General features: G+C 43.0%; 1 protein-coding gene across 1 annotated transcript in view; it reads left to right on the top strand.

Moving 5' to 3' along the window:
- SYNE2 (spectrin repeat containing nuclear envelope protein 2) overlaps positions 1-12,383 on the top strand; it is a 247,724-nt gene that overhangs the window by 89,561 nt on the left and 145,780 nt on the right. The window contains exons 38-43 of the mRNA XM_087727378.1: positions 41-160; positions 554-842; positions 2,565-2,734; positions 3,301-3,607; positions 4,041-4,160; positions 5,749-6,015. Coding sequence (XP_087583504.1) covers positions 41-160; positions 554-842; positions 2,565-2,734; positions 3,301-3,607; positions 4,041-4,160; positions 5,749-6,015 — 1,273 coding nt within the window. The remainder of the gene's footprint in view (positions 1-40; positions 161-553; positions 843-2,564; positions 2,735-3,300; positions 3,608-4,040; positions 4,161-5,748; positions 6,016-12,383) is intronic.

The following is a 12,383-nucleotide window of genomic DNA, read 5'->3' as shown; positions in this document are numbered from 1 at the left end:
ACAGGATTCTCTTTTAAGTATTTATTCTATTTCTTTGAAGGCTTGAAAAGGACTTTAAGAGTCTGCAGAAGTGGCTAAGAACTCAAGAAGAAAAATGGCAACAAGTTCAAAAAGAGAAGACAGAACTTGAACATTTTTATCAAAATCTACTCAAAAAAAGGTATTTTGTCTTAGCTATAGCAAGTCATTTAACTCTGTTCTTCTCTTGAGAGCTAGTTTTAGTGAAATACTCATGTTTCTACTGAAAATGTTTGTGTCTAAAAATATATTTTCAAAGATTTGGTATTCACAATTGAACACAAAATTATGTATGTTTCCCCACATAGGCAAAAGAGTAAATATAATGATTCTGAGTTCTAGTTATCAATCTCTACCTATTTAAAAATGACTATTGAATGCAGTTGGGAAAAAAGTTGGCATGGTTGCCTTATATGAAGGTTGATAATTGACCCAAGTTGCCCAGTTCTGACAACATTTAATGAATGATGATGTAGGTAAAGCCTGGGGAATAATGATGACAATTAAACTTCACATAATTGTTGTTCTTTTACAGGGAGCGGTTTGATTCTTTTGATTGCCGGGCAAATTATTTGAAAAACTCAGGATTTTTCATTGATGAAGCAGTTCTAGAATCTGCCCAGTTTGTCAGTAAATACAAGAGGTTGGTTAATCATGTACAGAAAACACTTGGAGTTTCTGAGATGTATTGTGTAGAAAGAAAGCACTTTGAAGAACTTGTCAGGAACATGTTTTGCTGGGTGGAAATTATAAAAAAGCCTGTCTTGGAGATGAGTGCTGAAGAATCTGAGATATCAGTGGAAGAAAGATTGCTCAAAATCCAGGTACTTGAACCTCTACATTTTATTAATAAAACAACCACCCAATACTTCTTTGTTTAGTCCTTTCTCATTTCAAAAACCTTTTTAAACAATGCTTGACACTTTTCTTGAATTTTAGTCTTAACCGTTCCGTTCTCTGTTTGCTGCTACTATTTATTTATTTGTCTAAAAAAACCCTCAATATAACATTGAATACATAAGCCAGATGGAAAGTCTGGAGAAAGCAGCAGTCAGTTAATCAATTAAAATATTCCAGAAAAGATCAACCACTTATTCTAACTGAGACCTGGGATAGAGACAGGTAGTAAAAGTCTGCTTAAAAAAGACCAGGTGGAGGTGGGCATATGAATTTCAGATTGAATTGTGTTCTGCAGGCTGCAGTAAGACAAAGAAGCCTACTTCCTTGTTTAATCGATGGAATCCACAGCATGCTAGGTATGTTAGAATCCATAGGACAGGTCAAACCCATGGATAAGAAGCCCTCAAATAATCAAAGTGTATATTTTTATAGGTATAATTAGAATAATTCAAGGTATACCCAAAATCATGAATTGCATCCTGAAGCATATTGACAACTAGTACAGCCACAAAGTAAAGTGTAACGTGAGCATATTTGGTGCATCAGATAAATTTGTGCAAAGGCTGCCTTGGGCTTAGTTGCCACCAGCTCCTGCATGCCAGTCCTAAAAGGGAAGTACAATTATATTCAGGACCAAAGATGAATCCAAGCTCAGAGAATCAAAATAGCCACAGACACTCAGTCTTGTCAAGCTTGAGCCAAAGCCTGTTCTTCTCCATTAAAGGCCAAACATTTTCCAGACATTGACAGAGGATCTTGATGGTCTCACCTGTCCAAGCCATAGTCAAAACGTGTAATTGGGTATCATCAGCATAGTAATAATACTGAATCTGCGACCAATGGATAACTTGTCCCTGCATCTTATGGGACAGCATTTTTGTTCAATATCTATTTTTCTCTGAGAGCTTGTCTTGGCAACAGTGTCAGTTAGTGGTCTTTCCCACATTTAGGACCCTTTATTCTGTCAGTTTTTCATTATGCTCAGTCCATGTTTTAGAACCCTTATCTTTTACTACCACAAATTAAATTAGTGAAATAGCAAAACAGTATTTTGGCAGTTCAGTATCAAAGCTGTAGAAGATGAACAGGGCAAGCACAATGGCGGGGTTGAACATGTCATCAGTAAGGAGTCATTGAGTCCTGCCAAGAGCCCCAAGTTGAGCCCCTTGTGAATTCTGTTGGCGCTTATCTGGCACCAATTTGGCTTGACTGTTAGTCGATCAAATTCTTGTGTATAGGTAGCATGTAATAAATAGTGCTTTGAATTCAGCCCATGTTCCTAATTACTAGTACTTGACAAAAGTACTTTGTAAATTTAATAAACACTCATTTTATTTATTTGACATTTCTTTGTATCCCACCATTATTATTTTTACAAATAATTCAAGGCAGCAGACATATCCTACTTATCTTCCATTCCAATTCTCTCCAATATTAGCAATGTCTTTCAATATTTAGAGAATTAACAAAAGAACTGGAAATATTTTATTAACTTTCATTGTGTGAGATTTAATTAGAATGACAATTAATTAATTTTTTTAAAAAGGGTTGTTTCTCTTGATAATTTTACTATGTTATTTGGCCTGGGTGCTAGGTCAAAACACTGAGTAAAATCAATTACCTTCATGTTATTTCTTACAATACAGGAGATTGCTTTGTTGAAGGTGGAAGGCAGTGCTAAATTGCAAACTATCATAACTGTTGGAAAACATTTGAAATGCGACGATAAGAGCAAGAACTTAGCTCTTGAGCAGATAGTTTCTGATGTCCAAAAGAACTGGGACTCCACTGTTCATCTGGTTATTGGCTGTCTGAGGTATGTAGCCTAGATTACACCATGAAAATGTCTACTGAGTTGAAAATGCAGAAGAGTCACTCTATAATAATATCATCCAGTATAAAACTCCTCCAAAAACTGTCCACTCAGATAATATTGACGAAACCGAAGATTGGAAAACTGAAGATTTTTTTCTGCAAGCTTATGACTAATCACTGTAGAAAAAAAAATTATAAATACACTTTTCTTTATTTATATTAAAATATAGGCCATTCCTTTACTTCATATGGGTTATTATTCAAGGCAAATAATGACAATTAAAATTTGAGAGTGGGCGGCATACAAATTAAATAAATAAATAAATAAATAAATAAAATTTAATTTTAAAAAGAACAAATTTAGTTACAAAAAGATTGGGTAAATAAGGCAGGGACTCCAGAAGTTGATGATTAAATATATTTTAAGGTTATAAGTATGATATATCTATTAATCTATTTAGCATTTTACCCTGTTCTTATGGCAAACATGAAAAAAGTTTGTCACTCTCTTCTCCTATATATTCGGCAGTCCGCTGTTAAACTGATATCATTTTTTCCCTGTCATAGGGATCAGGAACAACTCCAGCATCAAATGGAACAAGTGAAGCAGACAGAAGATGCCATCAAAGCGCTGTTTTATGAAGTGGAGAAGCAGAAACAAGGATTAAATGTTGATATTCATCCCAATTCACAGCAAGTGCAAAGTCAGTTAAACAATTATTCTGCACTTCTGAAAGAAATTGAAGGCCTAACACTTCTCTTAAATGAACTAACAAAGCAACGCAGTTCTTTGGAGACATGCACTAATAGCTTCAGTGCAGAATCATTGATGAGTTTACAGCATCTCTACAAATGTCTTCTTTGCCGATTACAGGTTGGCATCTTAGCAGATTACTGGTTTGGAAGATCCAAAATGAAACACTATTAGTGTATATCTTGCAATATAAATGTTCATTAGGCATGGGATTAGATTTGTTTCAAACAAAGAGATAGGATAGGTTGAAATGGGTCCTAGAGCATGCCGCTTCAATTACCAGCTGGGTAATTTAATTAATTAATTAATTAATTTGTAAACATTTAATTAATTATTGAATTCATAAGGCTGCCTAACTCTAACACAGTGGTTCTAGGCAGCTATATAAAGTTGTTTATTAAATAAATATATATTTCTTTATTTGTATATGGGTCCAGGAAGATAATATGGTATTCCTATGGAGAAGTCTAATAGTCTGCAGTACATACTTTATTATATTGGACAACTATCTATGCATGTTGGTTTTAATCTTGAGTTTCTCCTTAAATCACAGCATGCAACGAAGCTCTTGGAAGGCTGTGTTGAGGGGCACCAGCAGTGTGAAGAGTTGACTACACTTTTGATGACTTCTCTAGAGGAACTGCGGGAGCCTGTGGGTACAGAGCAAAATCAGGTCAGGAGGAATTTTGTTTCCAGTGAATTTGAAAAACCAATGAACTTGAAAGAGTAACAATGCAATAATAATGATAATATATTAAACTTGTATGCCTCTGAATATCAGGACTTGGAATGATTCACAGATAATCAAGGAACTTAAAACCCATAAAACCTAAAGCACAATGAAGGGAGGGGGGTCTCACTCTCCCTTGTCAAAGACCTTAATGAAGAACTAAATTCAATGAAATTGAGGCAACAGTGTTTCCATCCCAGAATAAAAATGATGGTTGACAAAACAAGAAAGAGAAATATTGAAAATTAGAATTTTACGAACAGCAACTTTTTTATTTAAGTCTGATTATTGGTGCAGAGTTTTTATCAATGTCAAATGAGATTGCTTTCAAGATTACCATATGAACAATTAAACTGAACAAGGCTAAAAAGAACTCTTGCTATGTACTCCACAGATGCTTTCTTATACAACTGAGTCATCTTACACAACTTACCTAGTAATCAGATAAGTCAGCTGGGAATCAAGTAACTAATTGATATTCCTTTTAAAGCAATTTAGTGTCAGCACTGCCTCATGTGACTCTGGTGGTGGGTTCTGGATCCCAGTGCAACTGGTATGGTACGGTACGGTGCAACGGGGCCTGGCATCTCCCACATGCACGCGCAAGCAGTGCGTACATGTGTCCTTACCTCTGTGATGCCTCCGCAACGCTCCAGCTGCTCAGCGGAGTGTCACGCAGGCGCCGTATACTCTGTGCACATGCGCAGAAGCTCCAAAGAGCTCAAATACAGACAAGGAGCTCTGGCGGGCGGGTAGGTCCTCCGGAGCACTGTACTGGAATGGTACCCGGTGCTCCCGGCAGGCACCAGTACGCCCGTACCGGGGCATACCACCTGCAACCCACCACTGAAACTCATTCATTTCATTGAACAAGGTAGATCTAAATGTGCATTCCCTTGGAAATTGGTGCTTTTTCTTTTACAGATAGTCCTCAACATACGACCACAATTTAGCCCCAAATTTATGTTGCTAAGGAAGACAGATATTTGAGTTTTGCCCCAGTTTACGACCTTTCTTGGTAGTGCTATTAGGTGAATCACTGCAGTTGTTAAGTTAGAAACACGGTTGTTAAATGAATCTGGTTTCCCCATTGACTTTGCTTGTCAGAAGGTTGCAAAAGGGGATCACATGATCCCAGGACAATACATGCCAGTTGTCAATTGTCCAAATGTTGATTGTGTGACTGTGGGGATGCTGCAATGCTAATAAATGTAAAAAAATGGTCATTAGTCACTTTTTTCAGTGATATTGTAACTTTGAATGGTCACTAAGTGAACTCTTGTAAGTCAAGGACTTTATGTATTTAAATGAATATGGATATCAGTTTCTGTGCAAATCAGAGAACAAGCATGACCCCTGACAAAGACATTGCCCTTTGTTTATTTTTCTTCATCAAGTATCTAATTCTTTATGAAAAATGTCACAAGTGTTTTATCCTAACTATTTTATTCTCTCCTATAGCATATTTATAATATTGCCAACTGCACAGATTCTCTTGTCATTATGATCTTCTTGCTCTTTTTCACTTAAGGTACAGTATAATATTCTTTGTCAAGTTGAAGACAGACTACAGGATGTTGTTGCTCTAATGGACTCCATCAGTTTGGAACAGACTTGTATGAAGGATGAGATAGATGCACCCCAAATTAAGCCGAAGCATCTTAAAACTAAATACAGACTTCAGCATGAGACTGAGGACATCCACACTGATATACTCAAACAGAAAAAAGAGATGGATAATGAAACAACAAACAGAGAGAAACTGGTAATTTCTAGCATCCCCTTTGCTCCCCAAGAGGTTGGTTTTGTGGGAAAAATTTGGTAATATTCTGGGATAAATGTTCAAAGAAGGTGGGGGGGGGGGTAGAAATCAAGAATTGTTTATTTTCTGAGATTTTTTAAATCATGTTATGTTACGTTATTTGGAGGGAGATCCTCCTGGCCACTGAACATGGGATTATATGAAAATATTGAATTTATTTTCACAAGCCCTTCTCTATATGTCTTCACCATGGAAGGCTAAGCAGGAATCAATCAGGTTTTTTTGGTAGCATTGTATATTTGAAAGAATTTGTTGCACAGTGAGACTCCCATGACTATAAGGTTTCCTGCAAATCTGTTATTCCTATTCTATTCTATTCCATTCCATTCCACTCTATTTAACAGATTTAACAGATAAACAGAGTTGGAAAGGACCTTGTAGGTCATCTAGTCCAACTCCATGCCCAAGCAGGAAACCCTACACCATTTCTGACAGAGGGCAGTCCAGTCTCTTCTTGAAAGTCTTAAGTGATGAAGCTCCCGCAACCTCCGAAGGCACCTCCTGTTCCATTGGTTGTAGAAGTATTGTAGAATACTGTAGAAATAAACTCTCTCAGCCCTCATTCCTCCTAGATTTCTCTTCTCTTCTCTTCTCTTCTCTTCTCTTCTCTTCTCTTCTCTTCTCTTCTCTTCTCTTCTCTTCTCTTCTCTTCTCTTCTCTTCTCTTCCCTTCCCTTCCCTTCCCTTCCCTTCCCTTCCCTTCCATTCCATTCCATTCCATTCTATTCCATTCCATTTTATTCTTTCAGTCCAGATTTATTACAACTGTTATTCAGACTATTTCTGGGTTCAAATAATTCAGTTATATCTAGTATTTGCTTCCTGCTAGTAGAATGGTCATTTATAATCCAGGAGAGAATTTCTGCTGCTAGAATAGATGAAAGGAGTTTTCCATTGTTTGTACCCAGAAGCTTCTCCCAACATTTGCTTTGGAGAAAAAGGCTGTTCCTTCCTCTACATGGATTTTAGAGAATGGGTTTTATGGAAGACAGAAGCAAAATTGTTAAGATTTAAATGATTTGAATATTTTTTTATTTTACAACAATAAACGTGCAGTGCAGTTTTTCTTATACTTGGCAGTTTGAAGATGTGTGGACTTCAACTCCCAGAAATCCCCAGCCAGCATTCTGAAGTCTACACATCTCCAAGACACTAAAGTTGGAAAACACTGGTATAAATATATAGTTGTAAACTGTCTAAAGTCATTCAAGTAGGTGACCTACAGATAATTATAGTAAATACATTGAGAGTGATAAATAAATAAAGACTGGCTCCAGTGTGTAAAGGACACACATCCTCTGTAAATTTTAGTGCTGATCAGAAGCCAGCTTTTGTTTAGAAGTTGGGAGTAGTATTAAAAGCAGTGTATGCTTAGGCATTCTCCTGTGCGCTGCTTGGAGAGTCCAAGCGTGGGTTAACACAGCCTATCTGCCCTAGGACTGAGTAGATTTTTCTTTGGTCACGCCTCCTTTGCCTCCTCAAGGCCAGTTTAAAAAACTCAGTCCACCCGATAGAACTAGTTTTGGGGAGCTATTCAGTCCTTGGATAGATAGACTGGACTCTCCAGACAGTTTATATTAGATAATAGTAGCTTTGGAATTTTCTTTTAAAATTGATTTACCTTCTAGTGTAGAGTTAGGTGTAGGGATTTCTGTTGCAAGAATCCTTTTGATTTTCAAGCTGCTGAGGTGATCATCAGGTTCTGACCGGCTGCTGGTCGCCCGCAGCAGTTTGAGTTGTGAAGACCACTTGTCCGGCAGGTGCCGGCGAGTGCCGGTGAGTGCGGGGACAGCAGCAGCATTTCTGTGTGTCCCTGGCCACCTGTCAGAGTGGAAGGCTTCAGAGAGCCCTATTTTCCACGGCGGCGTTTCCAGAGAGTGCTTTTGAAGCAATGAGTTCACATGCTTTCTAATGGCTGTTATTGCAGGCACCTGCAGGTTTTGGAGGGCTCTTTATTGAGCGCCGAAGCTGCGGTGGCCATTTTTGGAGCCCAAATTGGCAGTCAGTTGCCAGAGAGAGCTACGTCACACGCTTCACCACCTCAGCGCAGATCGCCACCGGGGATTATCTGGTCCTGTCTGGGGCGCTGGCAGGGCCTACCTTCCCTCCCAGAAGAATTCCTATCTCAGGAGGCGGCTTTGGAGTGGCCTGGTACTTTAATCAGCCTCCAGCTCCTAAGCGGAACTGCAGACACTCCGGAGCCGGCTGGTCAGTGTCTAGTGTCCTTCCCTACTGTAGCTTCAACCTCCATTCCAGCGATTCATCCTCAGAATGGCTGTTGAAAGTTTGGAGCCATGAGAGGAGCTGGCAGGGGCCTCTGTGAAGCACAGCAGGCCAGATCCCTCATACCAGGGGAGGAAGGGCACTGGGGGGAAATCATCCCATAGTTCCTCTGGGAGCAAGGGCCCCAAGAGCCAGGGTGATAAGAGGCAGGAGACCCCAAGGGAGAGATCCAGTAGGCACCAAGCGCCGCCTCTCCCTCAAGTCTGTGAGTCCCCCTCGGCCTCTCCTCCACCCAGATCTGAGAGAGGGGATTCTCCCTCTAACCAAAGGGATCAGTCGCCATCCCTAAGCAGCAGGGATTCTCAGTTTGGGTCCCCTGCAGCCTCCCTGGGCTACCCAGATTCCCCCAGCTCCTCAGTAAGGGAGGAGTTGGAGCCCTTTCATGGTTGTTTCCATGTGGAGGACTCCTCAGCCCCAGCTAGAGGGGAACGAGGCTTCACTTTCTCCAGGTCCAGACCTGCAGAAGACAAGGGCCCTGTTCTCTTGGCTGAGATGAGGGAAGCAATATCCCAGGACATTTCTCAGGGTGTGGTGGAAGCCATGCACCAAAAGGAGGCCAGGTGTGGCAGAGGTCTTAAGCCCGGCCACCACCACACTGAGGCCAGGGTCCACAGCCCCGATTCTCCGGGTACCTCTGTCACAACAGAGGTTTCTGTCTGGGAGGAGGAGGCTGCGGACGGGTTTGAATTGTTGGAGGACAAGGATATGCCCCCCAATAAACTGGCCTTCACAGGCCTTTTCAAGCCGTTTAAGGCCATTTTGCACAAGGCTGAGGCTTCTACGGAGCTCGGAGCCAAACCCAAAGATAAGGCTGTTCCTGCTTCCTCCCAAGATCCTAAGGAGGGAGTGTTAAAGGAGAATGCTCCAGACCCGGAGCTTATTCCAGTCCCTGACCTGTTCATGGACGTCCTGCAGTGCCAGTGGGCGCAGCCAGGGACGTTAGCCAATCCCAGTGGGAGTGACAAGTCCCTGTATTCCTTGGAATCTAAAACAGAAGATATCTTAAAGTTGCCAGAGGTGGACGCCCTGGTGGTGTCCTTGACCTACAACTCGGTCCTTCCGCCAGATCTTTTAGAAGATCTTAAGGCAGAGGACAAAAAGTCTGAAAAGGCCTGTCATAAGACGCACCAGACGGCTGCCTGGGCCATTAAATCATCCACCTCCGCCTCTTTCTTTACAAGGGCCTCCTTACTCTGGTTGCGTCAGCTGAGATCAAAACCTCCCTCAGAGGTCTCTCGATGGCGTCATGATCTCGATGAGATCATCACAGCTGTGGAGTATTCCATGGATGCTTCCTTGAACACGGCAAAGTTCGCTTTTAGGGCGTTGGCTTCCAATGTGACCTCACGTCGCCTGCTGTGGCTCCGACATTGGCAGGTGGACATGAAGGCCAAGTGGAAGCTGGCTTCAGCCGTGTTCAAAGGAGGTTCTCCTTTTTGGGGATCCCTTAGAGAAATTCTTGATAGAGACAAAGGATAAACGAAAGACTCTTCCCTCTACTTTTAAAAAGAGTGAGAAAAAGGGCTCTGGTTCCTTTTCCTATCAGAGGTCATACAACCAGCCTAGTGATAGGGGCCAGGACAGAAACAGCTTTGGGTCCCGGGGCAGACAGCAGAACCAGGGTTCCTTTCGGAAGCCATTTTGTGGTAGTTCCAACAACTGCCAGTTCAGGCACGGCAAGTGACCACCGGAGTGACCTTCCCATCAGGGGTCATCTGCAACTCTATGCAGACCGATGGGAGGAGATTACCATGGACACGTTGATCCTGAACACCATCAGGAGGGGGCTGACATTTGCATTCTTAATGTTCCCTCCCCTGGCCAGAAATCCTCTAAAAAGATCCCTCATGCAAGCAGAAATTGAACATCTGCTGCAAATAAATGCCATAGAACATGGACCAGGAATGGAAGGGATTTTATTCCATTCGCTTCCTGGTCCCCAAGAGCTCAGGAGGGTGGAGGGCCATCTTAGACTTGAAGTGCCTGAACCAACATCTGGCCTACAAATGCTTCAAGATGCAGTCCCTCCAATCCATCCTGGACTGCATAAGATGAGGGGACCTGCTCACATCCATCGATCTGAAAGAAGCTTATCTGCATATGCCCATACATGCATCGCACAGGAAGTTCCTGCGGTTTTACTACAATGGGAGGCACTATCAATACAGGGCCCTGCCCTTCAGCATCTCATCTGCCCCCAGAATGTTTACCAAGCTTCTTGCAGCGGTGGCGGCTCAACTTCGCACCTGCCCCCATACACCTGGAATGTTACCTAGACAACATCATCATTCATTCAATGATTCGTCACCAGGTGCTAAAAGATGTGCAAATCACCATATGCACCCTACAGAACCACAGGTTCTCGGTGAATCGGACAAAAAGCCACCTTGAACCGGTGACTCGCATCCAACACTTGGGCACCATAATAGACTCTGTTTCATGCCAGATGTTTCTCTCAACAGACCGACTTCGCAACCTCAAGAACAGAATTCGTCAATGCTGCCCGGCCAGCTCCTTGCCAATTGTCCAACTCTCGCAGCTTCTTGGCATCATGCTATCCTGTCTAAATGTGGTTCCCTGGGCTCACCTGCATGCCAGGGAACTGCAGTGGTTCTTATTGCTGATGCAGAGAGCAAAAGCCAGCAACTCCCCCAGGAAGATTCGACTCCTGTTGAAGGTGGTTCATTCCCAGAGGTGGTGGCAGTCGACAGCAGTGGAGAAGGGCTGCCTATTCAAAGAACCCGTCAGGATCGTGGTCACCTCAGATGCCAGTCTCTATGGCTGGGGGGCACATTGCCAGGGTCAATTGGCACAAGGCAGATGGTCATGGACAGAGGCAGTTCGAAGCATCAATTGGCTAGAGCTGAGAGCAGCCAGGCTCGCCCTTAGACAATTCTCAGCCCAACTCGTGGGTCGCCATGTTCTTTTACTCACAGACTACATTGCAACGAAGGCCCATGTGAATTGGCAGGGCGGCACCCACTCCAGGAGATTCATGGCAGAGGCGGAGGCCCTGGGCCGTTGGGCGGAGCAACATCTAACATCAATAAGAGCGGATCACATATCTGGCACCAGCAATGTAAGGGCAGACTGGCTGACCCGACAGACGATTGACAACTCAGAGTGGCGCCTACATCCACCTCTGTTCCAATAGATAGTGCGCCGTTTGGGCAGCCACAAGTCAATCTGTTTGCAACTGCACTCAACATGCAACTCCTGAGATTCTTCTCGCGCTACCACTTGCCACAGGCGGAGGGGACGGATGCGCTGAGGTCTAGGTGGCCCCCAGGTCTCCTGTATGCCTTTCCATCCCTGCTGCTCATCCTGCAGGTAATCAAAAAACTCCTGGCAGAGGGGTCGAAACTCATACTGGTAGCTCCGCATTGGCCCAGGAGGTCCTGGTACGTGGACCTGGTTGATCTATTCGTAAGGAAACTGTGGAGAATTCCTCAGGAACAACTTTCCCTCAGCCAGCGGGTCATCAGTCATCCAGAGCCCCAGTGGCTCCAACTAGCCATATGGCACTTGAAGGGGATCTCCTGAGGAAACAAAACCTATCTGACGAGGTCATCCAGACCATTCAAGCATCCAGGAGGCCATTCACTACACGCATCTACGATGTGACCTGAACCGTGTTCTCCACCTGGTGCAAGCGCCGTAGCATCCATACCCCAACTTCTGGACTTCCTTCAGGAAGGGTTGGACAAAGGCTTGGCGCCCAACACCCTCTGTCTCCAGGTTGCAGCCTTGTCCACTATTCTGGCTAGAGACTCTCATCAGTCCTTGATTCAACACCCTCAGATCAAGAGTTTCTTAAAGGGAGCAACCAATCTTCAACCTCAGACGATCCACAGGTACCTGTCTTGGAACTTACCATATGTTCTGCGAGCCCTAACTACCGCACCATTCGAACCATTGAGAACCGCTTCTCTTCATCGCTTGACTTTTAAGACTGCCTTTTTAGTAGCCATTATCTCTGCTAGGAGGGTGTCAGAGATTGCGGCATTCTCTGTCAGGGCGGAGCTGTGTATCGTCTATCATGATTGCGTTGTCCTTCATCTC

This window comes from Thamnophis sirtalis, unplaced genomic scaffold (genome assembly GCF_051295495.1).
Source record: "Thamnophis sirtalis isolate CommonGarterSnake01/CBP01778 unplaced genomic scaffold, rThaSir2_p1.2 scaffold_1, whole genome shotgun sequence".
Lineage (NCBI taxonomy): Eukaryota > Metazoa > Chordata > Lepidosauria > Squamata > Natricidae > Thamnophis > Thamnophis sirtalis.
Note: the sequence above shows the minus strand (reverse complement) of the source record. Positions and strands in the feature narration are given on the sequence as shown.